The sequence below is a fragment of the Aptenodytes patagonicus genome, chromosome 6, assembly GCF_965638725.1.
Source record: "Aptenodytes patagonicus chromosome 6, bAptPat1.pri.cur, whole genome shotgun sequence".
Lineage (NCBI taxonomy): Eukaryota > Metazoa > Chordata > Aves > Sphenisciformes > Spheniscidae > Aptenodytes > Aptenodytes patagonicus.
The window spans coordinates 54,242,191-54,268,004 of record NC_134954.1 but is presented as its reverse complement, the minus strand read 5'-3'; the positions used below and the strand labels follow the sequence as shown (position 1 = coordinate 54,268,004).

The 25,814-nt window shown below is 39.7% G+C and overlaps 1 protein-coding gene across 5 annotated transcripts in view; it reads left to right on the top strand.

Moving 5' to 3' along the window:
- B3GALT1 (beta-1,3-galactosyltransferase 1) overlaps positions 1–19,674 on the top strand; it is a 218,014-nt gene extending 198,340 nt beyond the window's left edge. For all 5 annotated transcript variants that reach the window (XM_076342692.1, XM_076342691.1, XM_076342688.1 and 2 more), the window contains 2 exons: positions 14,019–14,057; positions 14,643–19,674. In XM_076342692.1, coding sequence (XP_076198807.1) covers positions 14,872–15,852 — 981 coding nt within the window. In that variant the 5' untranslated portion in view covers positions 14,019–14,057; positions 14,643–14,871 and the 3' untranslated portion in view covers positions 15,853–19,674. The remainder of the gene's footprint in view (positions 1–14,018; positions 14,058–14,642) is intronic.
- The last annotated feature ends 6,140 nt before the right edge of the window (positions 19,675–25,814 follow it).

The window sequence follows — 25,814 nt, the reverse complement described above, 5'->3', positions numbered from 1 at the left end:
GACATTCCATACCATGTGACGTCATGCTCAGTACATAAACTGGGGGGAGTTGGCCGGGGGGGCCACTGCTCGGGGACTGGCTGGGTATCAGTCAGCGGGTGGTGAGCAATTGCACTGTGCATCACTTGCTTTGTGTATTATTATTATTGTTGTTGTTGTTATTATTTTATTTCAATTATTAAACTTTTTATCTCAACCCACGAGTTTTTCTCACTTCTACTCTTCCAATTCTCTCCCCCATCCCACTGGGGGGGGTGCAGGGAGTGAGTGAGCAGCTGCGTGGTGCTCAGTTGCCGACTGAGGTTAAACCATGATAAGTTTCCAGTTTAAGTTCAAAGTGATCTCAGGAGAGTCAAAGGATACAAAGAATCTTTAGGTATTGTGAAAACAAATGAAAAAATGAAAAAAGGGAGAGTTATTTTTTTAATTCTCAAGAAGTGCTTGAATTGATTTCCAAAACATTGCAGTCATCGCTGAAATTTAAACCTAAATATTTAATAGGCAAGCAAAGGCTTTTTATTTTATTACTTGTTTGCAATTGATGCAAGAGAAAGAAAGGAGCTGTTTGCTTGGTCTTATTCTGGTAGGAGAAACCTTGGGGCTACTGCTATAGTCTCCGAAGGAAAAAGGGGAGCCCTCAGCTCTCTGATGATCATTTAAGGCAGGAGTGTGGCCGTGAAAAACGAGTCTGCTCTGTTTTGCCCCAGCCTCTCAATTCAGGCTGATGATGCCCCTTAGCTGTGCTGATCCAGGCTTTTGTGTGACCATGAGACAAATCTGACTGGGAAACTGATCTGACTAAAAAAAAAAATCATAAAGTATTAATGAATGCATGGATATTTTTGTGGCAGTGCCAGCTTACGCACACACTGGGGCTCTAATTCCCAGGGGCAGATGCAAAGAAATGTTTTCCATCCTGATCTCATGTAGTATTTCTCAGCTACTGAAGCACCCATCTCCAAAAGCAAGGCACAAACAGCTGAGAAGGGGCAAAGTGACCCCCTTTCTCCTCCTGCTTGCTCCACCTGCCCACAGGCAGGGATTGTTAATCCCTCTCAGTCACTAAGGGGTTCCTGACTGCAGGGAGGGCCGTGCCCTCCAGGGCTCCAGGCTGGAGGCAAGGGGCTGCCTTGCGGGCAGCCTGGGCTGACCTGAGGACATACAGCCTTGGCCCTGCCATGTGCCCAGCAGCACCCTCCACCGCTCCCCCTTCTTCTGCAGGAGGCATGTGTGGCAAGGGGTTGAGAGGGAGGGGGGATGATCAGGAATAGGGGTTAGAAAAAGTGAAAACATAATTTGACATAAATGATCTCAAAAACTTCCTATGTGGAGTTTAATTGATCCAGGCAGTGGACAGGGGGAGGAATCGAAATGGAGCTCTTTTCCCCAGTTTGTGCATTCACAGAATGAATTAATGCCTTACTGAAAAGGTGATTTGCAGTTGGCATTTCAGGCAGCCTTCCTGCCTGGCTCTGGTATTATTCCCATTGTTGTTCACACAAAGGGGAAATAAACTCAGCCACTTGGCTTCTTTTCCCTGAAATATATGTCTAAGATCACAGTTTAGAAAGGAAACTAAATGGCAGATGGCAGCATCTTTGCAAAGTACGTGCACTCTGAGCTATACAGACTGGCAAATTAATTTGTTCAAAGAAAAGGACAGAGAGAGAGCTTTTCTTAAGAGTATGAAAGAATAATAAAACATTGAAGTTCTCTTTAAAAGTATTGGGCAGCTCTTAGTTACGTTGTTACCGCATAGCCAAAAGAAACTATCAAGAAATTATTTACAACCCTTTGCTATGGGGCATTATTCTTCATTGCATCAGTAGCAAGAAAGGCTGTTATTTAGAGAATAATTTGAAATATTCTGCATTTAGATTGTTTGTCTTCCGCTCACCTTGAACCACGCAGTATGGAGAGACTTCACTCACCACACCCCAGGCAGGATCGCCTGTCCTCCTTTGTGTACCTGGCAGGGTTTAGCCAGACACCCCCTGCCTCTCCAGCAGCTCTTACCCTGCTTTGAATGAGAGTGCCAGGAAATCAATTATTTTCTCAAGCAGGAGGACAAAGCGTTACTGATGTTTGCATCAATCCTCATGCTTCCTGGCTTTTTCCATATGAGGAGACTGAGTCAGAGCACACCTTCTTCCCCACTAGATAGAAAGCACCAGAGGAGACACTGGCTGTGTCATCTAACAGACTCCCACGTCAAGCATTCAGTCACTCAGCAAAGCAGTGTTCCTCCCGTGGCCTGTGTGATCCCACAACATTTGGCCCAAAAGCTGCTTTACTGCATTTCATATCATTTTTGCTTCGTGCTGCCTTTGATATCAGAATAGCTGAGAAATAAATGGAACTACAGATTGCAGACTGCTTTAAAGTCTCTTTTGTTCAAGAGAGATCTCAGATTAAAATAATGCTGAAAGGAGACTGCCAAAAGAGAGAGAAGGGTTTAGGATGTTGAGGGAGACCTGCACAGAGTTTAAACATGCTCAGGAGAATCCCCGTTGTTTCCAGCCGTGCTATAAGCCAAACACCTTCCTCCAGAGAAGGTCTGAGTTCATGTTATTTATATGGCAATCTTTTCTGATTCTACTCAAAGACTAAGAACCCCTAAAGTTTGGAAAATGATCAAAAGGAGGGTTTGATCTTATGTTGCTTCTATAAGAAAGAGTTTCCCAGAAGAATGCCTCTTTATGAAACTGCTTTATTTAATTCTTACAAAACCCTGAGGTATGTATCAAGATTTGGACCCTTAACTTGCTTGGCAGATTTTATTACCATATTACCTGCCTCCTTGGGGCATACAGCTGCTCAGTGAGCTTGTGTTTACAAAGCTCTTGAAGGTCCACAGATGGAGAGCTAAGAGAAGCAATCTATATTTTTACACTGTATATTCATGTACCCTCTTTCTCTCTTACGGCTTGGCCTTGAATACATGGATAACTAAGGTATGATATGATTCCCCTTGGGGACAGTTACAGAACATATTTACTGTTTATTGCTTCACAAAGTTGATTTCTATCAGTAGTGCATTATATTCCTATGCAAGCAGAAGCCAACACATCCCAAAGAAAAGTGGGTGATAAAAAGAGAATTTTGTCTGTTGAGCTGCATCAGAATCAAGGCAGACAGCCATCTTTGGCGTCAGTGATGCTAACGGCGCAACGCACCAAGGCAGAGCAACAGAAAGCACTGAGCAACGCTGTATACAAGTTGCTGCATAATCTTCTCTGGAGCGGCACTGTAATCGCATGCTTTACCCATGCCACAGTAGAGTCTCAGTAAAAGTCAAGCTGGGAGGAGGAGGAAGACTGCTTTTCAACTCTGAATATGCCAGAGGCCATCCTTTACATAACACTACTTTGCCTATGTTTTGGTAAATCCTTCGATATAGACAATGAGTCTACATTTACACCTACATCAACCCACTAGGGACCACGCAATTACAGGTGGAGAAGCCAGCTGAAGAGTCTCCAATTATTCTGAGAAGTCACAATTGCAACAGTTACGCTTCCCTAGTCACAATAGGAAAAAGAGAAAGCAAAATGTGCTGGCAGCATGAGCCCACAGAAACGGGCCCTGTTATGTTTAGGGAAAGAAAGACAAACACACGTGCACGCACATTAGGAACAAGTTTGCTTAGCTACTTTCCTAGTTACCAGCCACTGCAAATACCCCTAATTAGGAAGACTCACAGACAAAAGATGTAAAAAATTGGAGTTAGTATTCCTGACTACTCACACAGTTCTTCAGGATTTGAAATTTATGCTCCCTAGTGAAAACTTTAAAAGTACACATGAAGGACATGTCTAATGACATAAGTGATAAAAGTAAGTTGAAACAGGAATTCAGATTTACTCTTTACCAGAATGCAGTTCTTCCTGCAGCTTTATTAGATACCTGAGATTATCAGCCATATTCTGCCCAGCTGGGAGATAAGAGTTATTAACTGAGAAATTCTCATGAACTGTTCATCAATAACAGTTTGTGAGAAAACTTCCTCAATTTTTGCCTACAACAACTCTCATAGGGCTCAAGTTAAACTTTGATCTGAGCACAAATGGAAAAGCTGTTAACTGGCTGCTTTCTCCAGAGACACCCAGGTTTCTTTCACTGAGACTAACAGACAATGTTCACAATTTTCGTAAAGGGAATAAAGTGGAAAAATAAAGAAACATTCTTTTGGGGAAGAGGGTGGACTAAGTAGTCATAGGTGATAACCCAGAATGGGTTTACAGTTTAGCTAAGGAGGCAGCAACCCATTTATGATCCCAAACAATATTTTTCAAACTTGTGTCTCAGCTGAGGACACAATTTGATGCACTTTTGAAATACCTTAGAAGAATGAGGACAAATTTACCCTTGTGGATTCACAAGGATATATATTTACCAATTTACTACGGCATGCACTCCTTTATTTGATTCATCAAAAAAACTCCAGTTACTATGAGCCCATTTTTAAATCCTTGCCACAAGAGATATTGCCTCTTGTGTCGAGTATATGTTCTATGAATGTGTAAGCGTAACGTTGTGCAATGGTCCTTTCAACTGCAAGCTTCAGAAAACTAAATGCTGACAAATTGCCTGGGGTCATGTCTGTGAAATGCTCCATATGCACTAGTTGAAAGAGCCTGACAACTACCATGCTCTCAAATGTTAATAGCTTTGCAAAAAATGACCTCTTCTGCAGCTGAAATTTTTCTTGTTCAATCCCCAGTAAAAGTAGGTTTTCATTTAAGTTCGAGCAAAACCCCATCTACCGTTTAGTTATGACAAAGTGAAAAGAAACATGGTTCTTGTCTTCATTGTAAAGGCAATTATATATAGTTAACAGCCGGAAGTGCTGGTCCTCAGCCGAACTAAGCTGTGCTGAGGTCAGTGGGCCTGTGAGCATGTACACCAGCTGATGGTTACACCAGCGCCTTAGCAGGAAAGCACCACTCCATGTATTTAAGGCAAACGGCCAAGCCAATAAAATATCATTCCAGCTCCTTTCAGTGCAAAGAGGAGGCAAATCCCACTTTTCCAAGAGGACTATCCCTTCTCTGTAAAGTAACTTGCTTGGAAAGCCCGGCCAGCACTGTGGGTGCTCAGTGCCGCAGCTGGAGAGGCGCCAGGGGAGCACCCCAGGAATACCTATCAGCTGGAGGGGAGGGGGCACAGCCAGCTGCAGGCAGCCACCACCTGGCTGTGTTATTTGTCTCTGCCAGATTTAAGGTGATGCTATCAGAAAACCATGCCCAGAAAAGTTCCTATAAACTGGGGAATCTCAATCATGACTAACCAATTACCAAAGAAATAAGAAAAAAAAAACCCTATGTCTAGGAAATGTTTTTCCTAGAGAATTTGAGAATAAGTCATCTGGCTGAAGTATGGGACATATTTTCCACACTGAAGACAAAAGTCATTTGTTTTGATTGGTTGGGGGGGTTTTTTATGTTACAGTTCTGTGAGAGACAGGTGCAATTTTGAAAGCAACAGCTTGTGTTAAATGTATCACAACTACCTCAACAAAGGGAATTAGAAACTTGAAGCTTGGCTTATAAATAGCTCACGGTGACAAATGCTTCACAACATAACTTCACATTAATTACTGTAATGCAAACATGAAAAAAACTGAAGTGCAACCTGTTCCTGGATGGACAGAGCAAGGCTCTGGGACTTCTTCAACATGGGGAATATTTCCAGGGAAAAGAAAAAAAAAATGCCCATGTAGCCACAGTGTCACAGCATCCAACAATTTCCTTGGACACCTGATACTATCTAATTTTTTTCTTAAGTACAAAAAGTTGGAACTATGCTATTATATGATCACCTAAACTCATTGTTTACAAAATTTTCTAGCCTCACTGCTGTGGAAGAAATGAGAAAATAATGTGAATTCTAGCTATTTTTTAGCCTTTTAAAAAAATCTCTATCATTCACAGGTAAAAGATATATAACAATTACAATAAATGTAGGTATCATACAGATACACCTGAGATATGGAAGAATCCCTCCAGTAACTGTATATCAATAAAAGCTATGCTCTGAGGTTATAAAAATGTACTTATACATAGCAATAATCAATGTTTCCAGCCTGAAGTGCCCCCAGTTTTGATGAGGTTAAAAGCAAAGCTCCCCAAGCATCATGCCAGATACCTTAATGGGCAGGTTCAAAACTATTTTAGAACTTTTCCCAGTAAATCCAAAAGTTTTAATCGTTTGTACTTTTCCTCCAATGCCCCGATAGCATGTGAATTATGGGAAGTAGATTCATTATCCAGTTCAATGAGTTATCATCACCACAGACACTGTAAGTGTGATTTCAGGTGTTCCAGTCTTCACATAATTGTTACTCCTCCTTTTTGTGACAAAGATTAATTGAGAATGGCAGTGCCGCTAGGGTAGGCATCTATATAATCAAGGCCACTGTCATCTATTCTTGGTGTCATAAGCCAGACCACCATTCACAGGCATCGCTGTGAATACAAAGGAAATGAAATTGTGAAATTTAAGAAGGTTAAGGCAAGAGCAGCAGTATATTTGATTTCAAACACTATTACTTGAAGGCAATTTAACCTATTGACTCTGATAATAAATTATGTAAAATTGTTTCATGAGTAATAAAGATTTTGTTAAAGCAGTTCTAAAGGTTTTTCCCTTGATTTTTTTAACAACTCAAAGCCTCTTTTTTTTTTTTGTCCTAAACTTTCATTAGATGCAAAATATTGTAACCAATTTGGTGGTGACACGAGCTAAGGAACCTTGCTGTGAGATTTCACAATAGAGCACAGCACAATAGCTAAAGAAAATAATGGTTGTGGCTATGGTAACCCGAAGTGAAACACGTTATTTGCATCAGTTTATTACCATACTGAGATGCAATTTACACATTGCTGCTGTAACAGGACGTGATTGATGTAATCACAAATGACCTATCACAACATGAAGTCACAAAGTGTTTTTTAAAATTGTTTCTGAAAGGCATTCATGGGGAAAAAATGCACAGATCTGACACTTGACAGCTCCTGGGCAACTTAAAAAAAAAAAAAAGAAAAAGATTTCTGCTTAAAATTATTCTGCTCTCTCAGTTTATGTTCTTCATTTATTCTCTCTCCCCTTTAGTTAGTGCAAAGAATATGTGCTTAAAATGCCTGCTACTGAAGTCAGCAGCAAATCTCCCATTAACAGCAGCATGCGCTGGCTACAGGTAAATCACTTGCAACAGCAATATAACAAGACAGAACTGCTGATTGGCATGTCCCAAGTTCTAATATTATTTTGAGTTGAGTAAAATCTAGCTATTAACCATTCTAGATTAATATCTGACCAAGCGTGGCCAGTTTGCTAAAACTTTAGAAACCCATCCATCTTACAGACCGTCCTCAGGGTCTGGTCTGTCCTTTCATCTCCTCCTGCATGGAGTCAGCTGTGTGATACCGCTGTTGGAGACTTCGGAGAAGACCAGGCTGTCACAAACATACAATGACTATGACCAAGAGAGTTGTTTTAAAAAAATGACCAAAACAGTAAAAGGGCTACTGAAAATGTAATGTTGAGACATGCCAGATGGGATTGAAATTTTTTTGTTTATTTCCTATGAATACCAGATTTTAGGAAATCATACTTTTTTTTCTGGTTAGCAAACCGACTGTGAATGTTTTGCTATTACAAAATACCCAAACCCAGACAGGCACAGCGTCCAGTTTGGACAAGCTTGCATCCTGATCTATCACCACTTTGTCCTCCACCACCAGCACAAGGGATTCTCCAAGGCCAGTTTTATTCAGAGTCAGACTTACCAGAAAGAAAATGCAGCTACAGAAGCTCCACGTAGCCACACCTGGTGCAGACGAGGCTCCTAGTCATCACGAGAGAAGGCAGCTACTCCCCAGTTGTACTGAGGCCAATTGCTATCACCTGAGTCCCTGAGGAGTGCCAGGAGGGGGGCAGGAGAAACAAAATCACTGAACTGTGTATGGCCAACCTAGCAGCTCTCAAGTCTCTGCTCAGAGAAAGCAGGGAAGCATTTTCTGCATAGAAAATACTTCCTGAGCTGCAAAACTTGGATAGGAATTCACAGCTACAAAGCTCCTGATGTACAAACCAAGCCAGAGAGAAAGGCTGCTCAAACCAACACTGAGATCCCACCTCCGTACGTTGCCAGCCAAGGAATGGTCCTTCATGCCAATCTCATGTTTCCTAACCGGTAACTTATCCCAGTCCCCTCAGTCATGGTAAACCTAACATTTGTGTTGATCCAAATTTTCCTAAATATTTCTTTCAACTGTTTGATCTTCTGCAATTGAAAACAGCACTTCACAGCTTAGTCATGGTGGAAACTCTTTACTTTTTAACTTGCAAATTATTTCGTTGAGAAAAAATAGGTGCATAATTCATTCTTAAGCATGAGAAAAAAGCAATGAAAATACAGTTTAATTGTTTTATGTAGGCTGTCTCAGCAGTTCTTGAAAAAGAACAGAAAATCCTGTTTTTATAGATACATTCATTGAAAAAAAATAAAGTGGAAAATACAGAAAAGTCACTTGTGCAGATTTGCTTTCACATAGAGTAACTTTTAAGTCTTAAAAGACTCTGCAGTAGCTCTTTAAAGGTTAGGGAAGTTTTGGTAGCATGGGCACATTTACTGGAAATTCTAAAACTTGCATTTTCCCTATGCAAGACTTAGAAGCTTTAATAAAATTCCCTGATGCACAGTCTTCCCTACTTTTCATTCATATTAAGAGCAGGTAGTAAATATAGAAAAATAATTTATAAATCCCAAATTTATTTCCAGAGATCAATTCTTCAGTTCAGTGATGAAATACAGGATAAACCATCTGCAAATCAGCATTCATGAAAAGAGAACTAATAGTATAAAAGAATCACTTGTGCAAATACTTGCTTTCACATTCAGTTACTGCCTAGGGTAAAGCCCATCATCAATATTTCTGTGAACGAGGAATGATTCTCTATGTACAAACGGCATATGTTAAAACAGCCTGATTTTCAGAAAATATTTGTCCTTGTTGCCTTCAAAGGAAGAGAAGGGAAGCCAGCCTCTTTTAACATATGACAGCTGGGACCCCCCAAAGTGGAAGAACTGATTTTTCTAAAAAACATGGACCTGAAATGAATACTTGTACTTTCCTCCCCTCAACCTGAGACTGTGGCTCCTACATCTATCACAGTCCCTTTCCACATATATTCTAGAGAGGAAGGTCTTCCTTTGCAGCACTGATTTGGTTTCAGGTCCGTTACACCCAGGCACAGCAAAAGCATTTAGAATATTTAAGAAACCTTCAAATGAAGTTGCCAGAGAGGAGCTTGCAATCTCCTGTTAAATCATCTATGCCATCTGTCCAGAATTTCCTCAAGAAATTACTGTGAAAACATACAGCCAAGAACATAACAGCATCCCCAGATTTCTTCATAGATGTGTTCTTAATGTTCAGGATAATTATCTTCTCAACCAGACTCAGTAATAATCACAGACTTTTCCTTAGGTAATTTAAGGACTTCATAAATGGTGAAGACATTTCAGTGTCTTGGTCTATACACAGATGAAAGCCACGATCATAGGAAATTCTTACAAAAATCTCTCTTCAGGGAAAATGAGAAGAGTTTGCTACATTTACTAAATAATTTAGCAGCTGCATTCCCTCTTTTTTTTTTCAGGGAAAAGAATAGGTAAATTTTGGCAGACATGCACACTGTTAGTTTGACTCAGTCGTGCTCTGCCTAACAGGCTCCTGGGTGTCAGGATGAGCAGCTGCAGCCTTCCTTGGCTTCTCACCCGGGGCCATACCCAGGGCTCAGCATCCTGACTGCCTCCACTCAGCACCTACATTATGCCTCAGCAGTAGATTGCGACACAGTATGGATTACAACGATGGCAACACGCCAGGCTTCAAGAGCTGTGGTTTCTATCATGCGCATCCACCATGATCTAGTTACATTAATGCAACTGCACTTACAAAGGATGGGCTTTCTTGAAAGAAAGAGATCAACAACCTCTCAGCAGAGACAGCAGCATTCCAAAATATTGGCAAAATATTGCAGTTGGCAAGTAACGTTTGCGGAACTCATTTGAAGTCTGCCTGAAAATTGCCCATGAACAGTTAGCAAGATTCTCAAACGTGTTCAGTATCTGGAGGATTATTCTTGATGTGCAGTCAGCTCTTAAAAGGTTTGCTGTGAATACTCACAGTCTCCATCAGGTCAATTACTTACAGAAGTTACACGGTACTGCTTCTGTGCTCCGACGGGGTGGCTTCTCTGGCTTGCACAGCTTGAGCTGCGAATAGCACAATTAAGTGCACAACTTCGAGTCACAATATGGAAACACAACACTAAACATTTGCTTTTTACAATCATCTACCCCACCAAAGCTTGAGCCTTTGATTACTAATAGTATGGCAGCCAGGTTGGGAAAAGAGACAGATTAAATCAAAACAGTTTTAAAAACAAGGATCCAAGAGCTTAACATTGCTGCTGCCCTGCTAAAAAGCTTTCTTTCACCCCACAGAACAGAGGAAAGGAGAGAACACGTCCCTTTGTGCTGCTGTCCCCAAACGTGACAAACCCTATCCCAACACACAAAATCCAAAGCTGATAAAAGCTTTCCGCTGTCCCTGTGACAACCCATATCCTGCTGTTAGAAGGTCTTCAAATTTCAACACCAAATTCAAGAGCGTCATGGCAAAACTAAAAAAGAGTCATCCTTATAGTGACAATATACTGAATCCAGCATCAGGACTAGAAACGTAATATGTTAATGAATTTGCTACACATTTTAATATTTAAGGCAGCTTTTGATATATGTACTATTGACTAGGTTTAAAATGTTCTGAAGAACTTCTGGGCAAACTGCTAAAGGAACCACAATAACATGCAGGCATTGACGTGCTTTCAGTTGTTATTTGGATGAAAGTAGTGACCTTAGTTCACATACGTTATTCCTCCTCTTCTTCAAATGAGTAATTAACACAGAAGTTTTAACACACTATAATTTGAGCACATTAATTTTACACTCTGATTTAATTCCCTGTAATTCACATGCTTGATACACAAGTCCCGCATATTGCATGGCTGCAGAGTTTAGTTTCAGGTGACAACACATGGCAAGGAAAAGGTTTGCTGTCACAGACTTTGATAGGGTGAATAATTTTGCAAGATTCCTAGGATTACTCTGTGTTGAAGGTAAGTCTGAGTTAGGCACTTGTTTAGGTCCTTGATGAATTAGCATCATCTTTAATAACAGAATTTGGCAATCTCTGAAATGCTCGACTGCTAAATCATCACAAAATACGTATTTCACCACTTAGTCCATGTTTCCCCATCTAATCAAGCTATATATTTTCTTGCCTGTGCAAGCTAAACGTTACTGGAATCACTGTGCAGGAACAACGTTACCAGAAATAATTTGTAGGAGCATTTGCCCTATGGGCTAAAAAATACACGACATAGCTACTTATCTAACCCCCTCCTCTATGATCCAACAAAGAATGAGAGATCAGTCCTGAAGGTGACAATAATCTCAGCTAAAACAGCAGATCAAGACTCCTCAGCAAATTTTGTATTTGCGCTATTTGCCAATTTTGTTTGTGCTATTTTCTTCCAAATCCGTTCCCCATATATAGCAAAAAGCTCAGGTAAAGCAGGAACGTAAACTTTAAGCAGAGTAGTAATAGCAGACACCCCCATCACAGGAAAGCAGGGAGCTCTCTTTTTGTTTTTCCTCTCAATCTTCCTAAAAAATAATTAAATCTAAAATTTCACTTGTCAGGAAAACTACAGCCAGTTCACTCTTAACCACTTCACCTGCGCTTTGTTCAAAAAAACACCACAGGAATGGTGGAAAACACTCCAAACCGACGAACACCATCTAAACTCTTATTTTAATTTAAAAATAGCAAAACAAACAAACAAAACCCAAACAAACATACAAGAGAAAAAGATAAACTTATTTCAAGAGACAGCAATCCAAGGGCCAATATAAGAAATATTCATCCTGGACAAACAGTTACCTGTAGATTTCATAACTGAGCAAAAAAATTCCCTACAACAGCTTGGAATCTTTCTTCAAAATGGTGTAAGGCTTTTGTTGCTTCTAATCCTTTCGGAGCACACAAGATTGGACATAACAGCCATGACATTGCTGGACTAAAAAGCTATTTTATGTAATTTTGCAGTTTGTAAGAAGCACTGGTTACAATTTTCCTTCCCTCAGATATCTGCACAGTATTCTGGTAACTAATATGGTAACTAATAACTATATGGTAACTAATACACCCGCCTTTAATAAAGAAAAGATGTAGAAGAATATACACTTTTAGAGAATGCAATATATAGTTTCCTAAAATAATTCATCATATACAGAATATTAGAAGTATTTGTGAGACCTTAATGCTGGAGTCCATTAAATACACTGACCTACATAGCTCTCACTCTACATCTCCAATCCATGACTGCTGTATTTCTTTATTAACGCAGTCTTCTAGACCTTACACTCCTATGTTTTCGTTACGTTATGGCATCTCACACTTCGTGTTTTGCCCCGCTGGGGTTTCCAGTGGGGGTGGTTATTGGAGATTCAGAACGAAGCCAGAAAAAAACCCAACCTACCAGACCACGGATGTGTTTTGCCTTTCTCAGAACTGTGTCCCAGTGACCCCAAGCAGGACACATCCTCTCTCCAGACATTACAGTAGCATTTGTGTATATATTTATCACAACTGTATTTATTTACAAGGATGTACATGTGCATGCCAAGATCATTGTGTTCTGCAGTCCTATGGGGCAATTAAAGGCCTCACTTAAATATACTGCTCCCAAATGTTTACTGCTACTGCTTCGTGGGAAAGATCACAAACCCCAAGTCCTGTGACAAGTAGCAAAGGAGATCACGGTCACCCTCTACCTCATTAAATTGCCCCAGTTATAGGGCAAAACTGATTGAAAGAGAAAGCTCTGAAACAGGCCACAAATTCACATTTTCCTATTTCGTGGAAGGGGAGAGAGGTATGCAGATTCTGGTCATTAAATAGCTAAAAGTGCATGTAATGACGACTAGCAAGGACAGTGCTAGCTGTAAGAATCTATAAGGATAGTATAGTCTGTATATATTTAGCAAGTGTTAAGATTGTTTCTCTGCTGTTTTTACACCTCAGTGTGATACAGTAACACAGGATAACAGTCCTTTAACTCCGATAGCCTCCCTGGGGGGGGCCCTGCCTGCACAAACCCTAAGCAACAGATCACCTGGCAGGGGACCCTGCCACAGGGTCACATCCAGGGCCACACTCTCATCTGCTTTTGAAGAAAGGAAAAAGAGACCGTACATATCCAACGTGGGGGAGGTGCAGGCTCCTTAAAAAACATTTTGATGTAAACCAAGCAACGTGTCAAAGAGGTGTGGAAACAGAAAGGACCTTTCTAAGACAGAGCTTCTATCTTTTAATCTGAATCCATATGTGTTTCATTCTACCCAAAGTAAATATTAAATATTTCAAAGACTCTTGCATAAACCTCATCTGTTGCATGCTTCTACTATCCTTTAGCTCTGAAGCAATGGCAAAACCCAGGAACGTGGAGCCTACAGGCACTCTCCACCTACTGGTGTGCCTTGGAGGAGGCAGCACTGATCCAGCAGGCTTCATGCAGCTTGTCTCATTTCCATGAAATGATGATAAACAGAACTGCTTCCCAGGAAACATGCTAAGAGCAAAGGAAGCTTCATGGCTGGCACATTCCCTGGATCCAGGGAAGCCTCAAAGCTCCCCGGTGCCAAAGGCAGGACTGGCACAGCAGCGGGGAAGGGCTGCCAGTGCAAGAACCCTGGCTGGGTAGGCAAGTGCTCTTCGCTCTTGGCACGCCGGCCAGCAAAGTGACACTGTTAATAGGGTGCCATCGTGATTTATCTTATGTGGTATACAAATGATGTTTGCTCATGAAAAGTAAAGACTGGTTTGTGGGGAGAGGAGAAGGAAGCCAACAAGAATAACTGAACTGTGTTAATTTATTTCTAGACTTTTATGGAGTCTACTCGGGCACTGATCTTTACATGGGTAAGACAGCATATGTATCTCTCTTTCTCTCCTGTACCTTTACTAATCGGTCCCATTCTGTCTGATTTCTACCAAAGCGTGCTCTTGTTAGCTGGGCAGACATTAACAACATTCAGACCAAATGGGATCTGTAGGTATTCACATGCATGGTTGCCACCGATGCTATTAATTCTAAGATAAAGTACATTTTCATTCTTTAAATAATTTTTAAATGTTCCATGGCATATTTTGGAAGATTGTCCAGAAAAAAATGCTAGGAAGCAAGAAAATGCTAGAAACCAGAAAATTATTTTCATATACCTTTAAAATTACCTGAATAGCCAACATGCTATGCATGCTCAACTTTTTTTATGTATTATCATCTATGAGAAATTATCAATCATAAAAGCATTACTTCAGTTATACTGCTATATTCTAGTATACGATCTTGCATTATGGTACCTCATGAGGAGGAAAAAAAAAAAAGATATCCAAGAAATGCATTAAGACACTTAGCTTATTAACGGCCAGTCATATTTAAGCTCATTTTTCTTGCCTTAGGCTTTTATGATCTAGCAATAGAAAATTTTTCTTCATATTTTTCAGAAATAACAGAAAATTCCAAGAAATGGAAGTCGCTGCTAGTAGAAGAAGAAAAGCTGAGTATCATCAGGGTTAATAGCTCCTATTTGAGATCCATGAACGATTACAGAGTTACTTTTCTATATCGAACTTTCAAGTTTCATTAATAATATGCTGCCTCTCTGGGACGCAGGTGTGTTCATGGTACGAAGGCTATTTATTCATCATACAGAATAGAAGAGCTAGAGGAACAATGGCTTCAAAGGTCTCATGCTTATATGTTTTGACAGTAGTTTGTTGGGCAAGCGCTCTTTGGTACTTAAGTATAACTCGCCCTACTTCTTCCTACACTGGCCACAGACAGCTCAGTAGCATATCTATAGCCAGAAAAAATGTTTCCTTTGGCAACATAAGAACTCGACCTATAAATCCACATTCCTTTGACTTTCTTATCAACGAACCCAACAAATGTGAGAAGAGTGTCCCTTTCTTGGTCATTCTTATCAGCACAACTCACAAAGAGTTTGATGCAAGGCAAGCCATTCGAGAAACATGGGGAGACGAAAACAACTTTAAAGGAATTAAAATCGCCACGCTATTTCTTCTCGGAAAAAATGCAGATCCTGTGTTAAATCAAATGGTAGAGCAAGAAAGCCAAATTTTTCATGACATTATTGTGGAGGATTTTATCGACTCTTATCATAACCTCACTCTGAAAACGTTGATGGGGATGAGATGGGTAGCAACGTTTTGTTCAAAAGCAAAGTACGTTATGAAGACAGACAGTGATATTTTTGTAAACATGGATAATCTTATTTATAAGCTGCTCAAACCTAACACCAAGCCAAGGAGAAGGTACTTCACAGGTTACGTTATAAACGGAGGACCAATAAGAGATGTTCGCAGTAAGTGGTACATGCCAAGAGATTTGTATCCCGACAGCAATTATCCACCCTTCTGTTCAGGCACCGGCTACATATTTTCAGCTGACGTAGCAGAACTGATTTACAAAACCTCCCTTCATACCAGACTTCTTCATCTTGAAGACGTGTACGTTGGACTCTGTCTTCGGAAGCTGGGCATTCACCCCTTCCAAAACAGTGGCTTCAATCACTGGAAAATGGCTTACAGCTTGTGCAGGTACCGCAGGGTGATCACAGTGCACCAGATAACACCGGAAGAAATGCACAGAATTTGGAATGACATGTCCAGCAAGAAACATCTTAGATGTTAAGATTTTTACAGATGTAAATACCTTTTTTTTTTTTTAATTTTGTTTAGCGTGGTTATTTTTTGACAAAGCGATCTGCTGATTTACAGGTTAAACTGTGGGATATTAACTGTGAGAGGACTTTTAATGACTGATTTTTCATTCTCATTTTGACTACTGGTTTACAGATTTCAGGCTCTTTTCATAAGGACATTACACCAACCGAAAGCATCGAGTCAAACCTCAGATTTTTTATATTATCCTCTATCACACATATCAGCTCCCGCACCTGTGTGTAAAAGGACAGTAATAAACTATCATGAGCTGCTTAACAGTTTATGCCCCGGCCTCTGAGATAAGACTCAGGCCCTAAGAAATGAATAACTACAAATATACTTTTATTCCTTTTTTGACACCCTACAACCATCTTTATTTAGAGCTTTGTTAATAAATTGAGCGGTACACATTTGCACTGACCTTATACACCTATCTTGACATGTATATTTTATAGTACAATGTGTGCAATTCCCAAACAGCTTACTGATGGTATAATAGCAGAATTTAGACAGGTAAGAACATCAAAGTCTCATAGGCCTTAGAAACAAACCCACACACTGAAGTATATTTTTATCCACCAAATGGTATTCCTTTAAATTATTTCAGAAGATATGCCATTTCTTTCCACTGCCTAAAGTAGCCCCTAAAAGATCTAATACAATTTTAAAATGAAGTAGAATCTGTAGGTGAAATAAGACAGGAGATGTATGAAAAACTATCTTAAAAATACATGATAAAAGTATGAATATCTTTTAAGTTCAAAGCAAGTGCAATGTTTCTCATTAGTATCAGTAGGTCTCTTCATTAAGCATCTTGCATAGCAATATATAATTATATTGAACAATAAAAGTGTCAATAAGCAGCGTATTTCTTCAACATCAGTCAGTGTGCTATTTACCTAAAATAAAGTAACACAAAAGCAGCTTTTTGGGTAAGCTCTACTTTTTGCTACAGCACATATATGAATGAGATTCTACCAGATTTTTAATAGTGTAGAAAAGTAGAATTTTGTCAAATAAATGAATGGAATCAATTTTCTGTTGATTGGGCAGAGTACATAACAGTTATGTACAACTTTCACTGCAAAATAGAGGGCTTTTAAGAATGACCTATTAAAGAAAAACAAATTCTACAAATTCTGTTACAAATCTGCAGCTCCCAGGTTACTCATCACAGAGCCAATACTCACGGATGTCCCACTCAAGAGATCCCCAAAACATGAGACAGAAATCAAATACACAAGATTTCATTCAAGTTTAATAATGTGCTTATGTGTTTTGAATATGAATGTTAATGAAGTGTCATGAAAATTATTTCCTGAAAAATTCTTCGATAAATTCAAGCCATTTCTATTCAGCACCACCTTCTAACAAAGCTAAAATATGACATTGCTCAGCTAATAACTTGGAATGAAGAATTCATAGACAAGTTAAAGATACAAATCTCACCAAATATATTATTAGCTGCAGATTACTCATACCATCCACAGCACACACGAAAGCCTCATTCATTTCAGCTGGCGTTATGTGTAACATATAAAAAACTGTTAAGTCTGTATGTTATTCAGGATGTCTATAAAGTTGTCAGAAATTAACTGAATAAGAATTTAAAGGAAAACTCTGACCTGATTTTGCCATAGGTGTACACAGCACTTTACAACAGTAACAGAGGAATGAAGATGCTACCCCAAAAGGTTTGCAGTTTCATGACAAATTGTTAGTCTTATTCACAGATGCAGCATTATCATTGTGAAAGGAACTACTTGTAAATAAGGTAAAGCGTACCTGGCCTTCAAGCCACAAGCAGTAGTAGGCGTCTCAATCAAATCTACTTCAGATCGAAAGGTAAAGCTACGCAACAGATAGCCCAGGAGTTACTGCTAATCAACAGGAGCTTGTGCATCCTTCATAAATGAAAATCAGTAATTTTATATAAAAATACTGAATCTCTTACAGCATAATTAAGATTTATCCTTCCCTAGTTGACCTAGTCCTTATTAAAGTTGCTCTTGCTTCCTGTCAAACTTGGAACTCTAGCTAAACAAGATTCAACTAATTGCATAGATGAATATATAACACATACACACACTGATTGGGCGAAGTTTAGCTTTCCTTACCCAAGCCCCAGAATATGCGGTTTAGGAAGGGAAACGAGGGTGGAATTCATCCCCAGCCCTCAGGTAAATCGGACAGATGGATGCCGTCCTACCGGGAACACACTGTAATAATTTCAACCTACAGGCTGCAATCACTTCTGCTGTCCCTCTGCACTGTGCAGTTACTTGGGGTTTCTGAATCCACAACCGAATGGATTTGGTGGCCTTACTTCTCCTGCTGACGCTTCTGTGGCCTTTGGTTAGTAACCAAGAGGACAGCAGGGCTCCCAATCCAGATACCTCAGGGCTCGAGTAGCATGGTAGCCTTGAATTTCTCCTCGTACAAGTAGACTGCATTAACGACTGGAAGGTACACCTGGAAAATAGTATCTGAAAAAAATGTATTTCCTGCCATTTATAAATAGATAGATCTTCAACAGAAATGTAAATGTTCATCTTGGAACTGATGTACATATTTCTAAGGCATTTTCTTCTGTCTTCAGCTGTATATATATGTAGAGTCTGCTTGCTACGTAGCATTCTGTTATGCATGGAGCTGAGTTAGGCATTATATTTGTCCCGTGTTTCAGGAGCCTTAAGCATGTGTGCCCTAACTTTTGAATGTACAAGATTTTTTTTTTCTTTTATTGTCAAGTGAATTTAAAAGAACACAACAAAACCCTAATTTTCTATTAATTTTCTCATACTAGACTTCACTAGCTTGTTACACTTACATAACAGATGTATTATTTTCTCTTTGCTCAGAAATTGCAGTATTGCAACCTGGAGCTAGAAAGGGAGTGATACATCTGCTCATAGGGACAGCTTACTGTCCCTTCCACCCAGTAGCATTTGTGCCACATGGGGTACTTTTAACAAACAAGTGTTCGCATTGGGCTTCCTTTAATCAAAAGAAATATTTATGTTACTTAAAGGTCATTTTGTTTCACTAGGCATGGGACAAATGACAACTTGGTTAAGACATGCTGGCTTCTAGTCACTTCAAAAGTATGACTATAATCACATTTTTATTCCAACACATACATGAACAAAGCACATTGAGCAAAGAAGCTAGGGGGGAAATGCCTCTCTTGAGGAGGAATTTTTCACAAAAGCTTTTTTTTTTGCTAAAACTGTGAGAGTATTTAAACAGAAGTTTCAAGGTTAATTTTCCATCTTTCCTAATAATAATAACAACAACAACTATCAGTTTTTATTCTCTATTGGGATTTTTTTTGTCTTTATAATGTAGATGGCAATGGCAATTTGTAAATGAAGAGTGTGATTAACTAGAAAAATCTTGTCAACAGTAACCGAACTTTAGGTGTATCATTATATATGACTGGCTGTACTTATGTATTTATTTGTCTAAATTGTATATATTGCTTTATCTATATAGTGTCTGTAGGAGTGCATTCTTTTAGATTAAAGTATTATTTACAGTTTTGTGGGATTGCCAGCAAAGCTGCTAATCAAGATACTATTTTTTTGTATCAATGTCAAATAATAAAAAAAAATTAAGAACAAAGTCAAATGAAAAACGGAAGGTGTCCTGTACAGTTTTCTTCTTCACTTCTTTCTAAAGATGTAAATGGTATTATCTGAAGACACAGTACCAGTGAATAGGCTTATTTGTCATAAGAAAGAATATTGTGCTGTAAAAGCAGATTTTAAAAAAATAATTGGAAAAATAAACACAACAAAAATATTACTTTTATTCATTATTTGTGCAACAACTCCTTCAAGCTGATGTCCACACTAATCAGGTGTACCTCTTCATTTGACTCCAAAGACTTAATCTTAAAACAGCTATGGCAACATTTGGCAAATTAGCAGATGGGTTCATCATCTGCTTTGCCCTATTCAGCTGCTTTGGCATCCCCAGCTAACGAGACCGAAGTTTGGCAGTTCTAAGGCGGCAAAGCCATTTGACTCCCTTGGCCCTGCAACATGATTCTTCCGCTACCTCCATGGTACCTTAATGCGTATGCTTGCAGCCATCAAAAGCTACACGCAGGAGAAAGAGAAAGCACAAATGTCCCAAAACCCACATCTCATAAAACCACAATAAACTCACTTTGAAGTCGCTGTGTGACCACCAGGAGGGTACCCACACAGAGGGAAGGGGTCCTCCCCTGGCCTCTCAGAGCCATATGCTGACAAAGCCTTTTGCTTCCCCAGGCCCCCCAAAAGCAGCAGGAAATAAACGAAGAATCACAATCTGCATACACCCAGATTATCCAGTTACTCTCATGTAGCGCTCGTCTCCCAGTACAAGTATTTTAAGATGCTGTTTTGTCCAGTAGGAAGGCCTGGGTGACCTTAGCCTTCACATCAAAATAAAAAAAAAAACACAAAACAAAATAACATAAAAGCAGGACAGAGACCCTTTTCTTGTAAGCACTAGTCAGAATAATTACGCTCTCTCCATTCTCCCCTTTGCAGTTTCCTATGTAGAATGAAATATCTAACCTCTTTGACTACTGGTTTCAGAGCTCAACAACACAAGCTCATTCATGAAATTGGTGGGAAAACAAACACACACCCCTGAGAAGAAACGTAGCTTTTGCAAACCAAAGTGTATTTTCTTTGGGTCACCTGTTTCAGAAGCAGCTGAAGCCTGCTAGAGTCCTCAGGCATCCCGGGAGTGTCTGCAGCAACCTTACAAATCACAATGAGATGCTTTAAAACAACTAAGAATTTCACATACAGTAAAAACCCCTCCAATCATGTTCATTTTTCTCTTGTTTTCACCATAGCAGCCTGTCTAATTGCAACACTTGCATAGTGTTTAATTAATATACAGCTTGGAGATATATAGATATTAGCACTAGTAGGGTGGATTTCATGTAGCTTGATTATCTTAATTACAAGCATTCTATTTTCTCATTTACTTAATTGATTGTCATAGATTTCCAGAGAAATTTGCACTGCCCTAAGTGAAAACAATATGTAAAAAAGCCTTTTTAAAACTGCTGAAGCTGGCCTATTCAAGCAGCAACATGCCAGAAAAGGAGATCTGTATGACATGAAACATTGTACTGAATAATATCTGCTTACTTTTCTCTTGTTAAAAATAGGAATTTATGAAATGGAATAAGAGGAGTAATCTGGGAAAAAAAATGAATATGCCTTATTGATTCAACTGGACCTGTAATAGAGTTGTCTCAAGTATGTCCTCTGATGACATGCCTAACGCAGGAAAAACAGATCCATTTTTCTGCCAGGTCTGCGCGTTAGCTGACTTTACATTATAGCTCTGCCTCACCTGAAAGAGCTAAGGAGAGCAAGAGGCGATTTATTTGTCATGCAAGATTTATCCTTGAGCATTTATTCTGCAAAGGCAGAATACATATCAAGCTGCGCAGAATTATGTGCAATGGTTTTGTAATGCAGACAGCTTTTATTTGAGGGAAGCAAATATCCCGAACTTGAGGTGTGCTAGGTAACACCTACGATATCTGCTGCTAAGTCAAGAGTATCAAGAATAATTCCAATCCTTACGTCCCTTTTTCCTTTAGGAGTTCCTTTCTCTGGCCTGTTTTCTAGCATAACCTCTTTCCTCACAGAGAAAGCAGACCTCTCGGGCACCTTAGTATAAGCAGTAAAAGCAAGGGGGAAGCAGAGAGCTCCCTACAGTATCATTAGGGAAGTGCTAGTAGGCCCAGAGTACAATATAATTTAGCATGACATCCATCCTCTTTTGGCAATAAAGATAGCAGCCATGTAAGTGAGTTAAGCCTTAACCAGCGCCTGGACTCATCCATCTTGATACAGCAGCCATCGGGCTCTAAGTGCATCATGCTCAGATCATGCATTGGTTCTTGCTTAGCATAAGACATTCATAGGAACATCTTAAAAGAAAAGTGGTGCCAAAGAGTAACAAGAGCAGAAAGGGATAAAACATTTTGAAACATTCTAAGACTTTTGATTACTTATTTAACTGCATTAAAATCCCTCCTCAAAAAGAATCTTCTATTGTGAGAAGTTTCAACAGTTACCCATTATCTATCAGATCTTATCCTCATACATATTCAGGGACGATGAAGTAAAACATTGGTCTCCATTATCTGCCGTACCACAGACTGCATTTGGATTGAGCTACGTGAGGCAAATCAGATTTGTTTCAAGTCACAAGCCCCATCAGTTTCAATGGGATATATGCCTGTTTACAAAGGGCTAAATTTCATTCTCTGTGTCCAACTTGGGTCTTACTCCCACTCACAGTGAAATCAACTGGTATATCATCAAGGTTTCTGGGGAAGAACACTGTATTCCAGGGCAGTACTTCACTCACCAGAAACTACAACTCTTATCAAATGCAAGCAGGAAGATAAAGCAAGTAGCGATCTCCCCAATTTCCCATTAAGCTTACTCCTTATGAAGGCAAAGTAGAACATGAGACCTATGGGTTTATAACCTGCGCAATGAAAGCAGGCATATAACGCGAACTCTTGACAGGAGAGGGCTCTGTGCTGAGTTATCTATCACCTGGCTCTCTGCCAGTTCACGAATGTGTTATATTCTGCTCATAAAAAGTCTGTTTGGCAGCACTAACAAATACATGCCACTGGCAAGAGCAAGAGACCCCCACACAGAGCCATACCTATTTCTTGCAATTGCTCCTTTTTCATTCCCTACACAGCTTTTATTTTTGCAGTCATTTCATCGGAGAAAAAAGGGTGGTACAATGATGCCTCTCCTAAACCTCATTCATCTGGAAGAATCCCAAAAACCTAATTTAGGATAATTTTCTTCCCCCTTGATAATGAGACAAGTATAGATGGTCTTTTCAAGTTGGCATCAGGACTTACTGGTATCCCTGCAGCTCCTCGCCTCCATTCATCAGAGCAGTCACTACACTGAAAGCTTTTGGTATGGACCCCTTCTGGCTCTAGTCTCTTACCTTAAAACAACGGTAAACCTCCTCCCTTTTCCCCGTGCTCAGACAGCTCTTCATTTAGTGTAGTTCCAGCACCCAAAGAGCTCCCCCTCCACACTCACGTGCCCTCACCATCACCACAGCTGCCCCGTCTCACAGAGCAGACTCCAGCCATCAGCAGGTCCTTCAGCTGTGGCTTAGCCCTCAACACATTCCTCTTCCCTATCTCTCCTCCTTCCGCCAGCAAGCCCTGGAAAGCTGTCACCTGCCTGCTTTCCTGCTATTCTTTCTTCTCCTTGCAGGACTGTTTACTTCTCTCCATTATTAATTTCTAACAAAACCGAGACTTGCACATGGTCTGCCAGTCCCAACTTAAACCCTCTACCGTAAGGTAGGACGGACACCTTCACTTTCCACTACATCCTTCTCCTCCCTTTCTTTTCCCCACTTCAGCTTTTTGCTTGATTTACAAAAATCTCTTTAGCCTCACTCCATTTTTCTGCACTTTTAATCTGTTTCAATCTGGTAACGTTTCCCTGTTGTTTCCATCACTCTTTCCATTTTCCTAATGCGCTTCTACAGATCACAGCATCCTCCCACATCTAATGTATCCATCCAAACCAGCCACAAAAATAAGAACACAGTTTTATGAAGACATGGTCCCTACCTGAAGGGTTTTACAGTCCTACACTGTCCAATGCCTGGCAAAATGAATTCAGTAAATTTTGGAGGACGAGTAGCCCTTGAAAGAGTTCCTTCAAGAACCTTTTCTTTGGTATTGCCTGGTCTAGTTTTAGGTGTATGGAAACAACAGGTCCATCATCTTTCATCTTACCTCTGCTTGCAGAGATCATTGTACAGCCTAACAGATCTTGCTATCACACACTTTTTTTTCCCCCTTATTCCTTTTACCTTTCCTCACATAACCTTGAATAGCTCATCAGAATTCAAAACAGCATTTTTTCACACTTCATTTTAACTTCCATTTAATGAAGTATACCTTATTCCATAATTTCAGTGTTTTAATCTATCTGCTTCTGTTCCCTATGTTGCCTCCACTTTCCTCGTAGCTTTCTAAAAGACATCCGGCACTGAACCCATTACAAGTGCATTTGCATGAAGGCTGAGCACAGCAGTACTTTTCTGTGTCCCTGTTTTTGAGGTATCAATGACCGCATTATTGGATTAGTTTCACCAGACAGGACAGCTTGTCTTATATTATCACATTTAATGCAGAAAATTAACTTCTGCTAGCATCTGGAACAGACAGCAAGTCTAGAGGGCTAGAGCAGCTATCGACGTGGCAGGTGTCAACATACTCATGCTATTTTTAAAAGTACCTAGTTAATGAACTTTCTTTAAATAGAACACCATTTCCCCTCACAAAGGCCACAAAAAGGTCCAGATCATTCAGGAGAAAGTCATCGAGGAGCACTGAGGCTTTTTATTATGTTTGCCATCACTTTGGAACCACTTATTTAGCTTCCAGTTTTATCAAGTTTTAGTTGCAGGATAGTTTATGAAACAAAGTATTGCTGCCTCTGGGGAGTGGTATCCTGTACAGATGAGGCTGACTTGGTACTTCCCGAGCACCGTTTTATTCTAGCCAATTACAGCATATCTGTACTTTGAATTACAAACTCAGCTGATGCGAAGGTTGATGATAGGCTGCTTTAATTGGTCATTAAAAGCCAGTATTATTTACTGCCTTGTTACTTGGATTCAGCATTTCTACACATGGGGATAAAACTAATGGGCTAGAATAAAGAATATATACAGCATGTAATTAAAATTACATTTTTTAATAGAGGAACATACATGCACACAATGCAAGTGCTGGCATATACTTAGAAGTACAGGTTATGGAAGTATACATTTTAATTTGTATTATACAGCAATTTAGCTGTTACTTCAAACAGATGGGTGAGTCGTGCAATATTTTTCAACTGATTTAATTCCTTGTAAAAGTATTGGCTTGTGTTAATTAGGTGCAATAAATGACACAATGGTTCACAGATTCCTTTAAAAGGGTTTTTGAACATGTAGTATCTACAGGAAAGCAAACAAAATAGTTATTGGCTATTTGTTTTATCAATAACAAGATCAAAAAACCACACCATTCACACAAGACAAAAATGCACCTAACGACAGATATTGCTGTATATTTGCACCTCAGAAATAGGTGAATGTCAGGAATAACATGTAGACAATACATCCATCCATATGCTTAGAAGAATGATCAGACTAAGTAAATGTAAACTGATTACCCTTACTCTCCCCAAAAACCCCACTAGTTAAGTGTGCAATTGAGGTAGCTAGCGTGGAATTACTACTGTTGCCCTCGTTTAGGGCAAAGTCATTTGCTAAAACATGAGTCACGTGGAAGACGGTCCACAGGTTAATCTGAACATGTATTACCCTATGAAATATCTAGATCTCTACTCACTTTAAGATTTAAGCTCCAGATGTTGCTTCTTGTCTTGAACTCCAGGCACATCCTGTAACAAAAACCTTCATGCCCAAGAAGCACCAACTCTATGAAAATAAACTACAAACAAAACCAATGCATCCAATAATAAGTCTAAGTCGACAAGCAGAAAAATGTCTCACCCACTAAGTATCACAGAGGACTACACCCCAATTAGATAACCAAAGTCTGTAGGACAAGAATGGTTATTAAACTCCCTGGCTGCAATATTGGGAAAGCAGAGATTAGCACGGAAAGTCCTTTGTGACTGACGGGGCTGGCAGGTCCTTCCCACCTCTAAGAGAAAGGGCTGCCCTCATAGCATGGCTATTAAAGAACACAAAATGTATCCCAATCCATTGAGATCCTACATCCTGAAGATTCACATCAGCCCCAGGTTTTGGTGCTTTCTAGCATAACCAGGCAGAAACCTTGCAGGACCCTTGGTTACACCTTGACACAAAGCTTCCACTGGGGAACAGTGC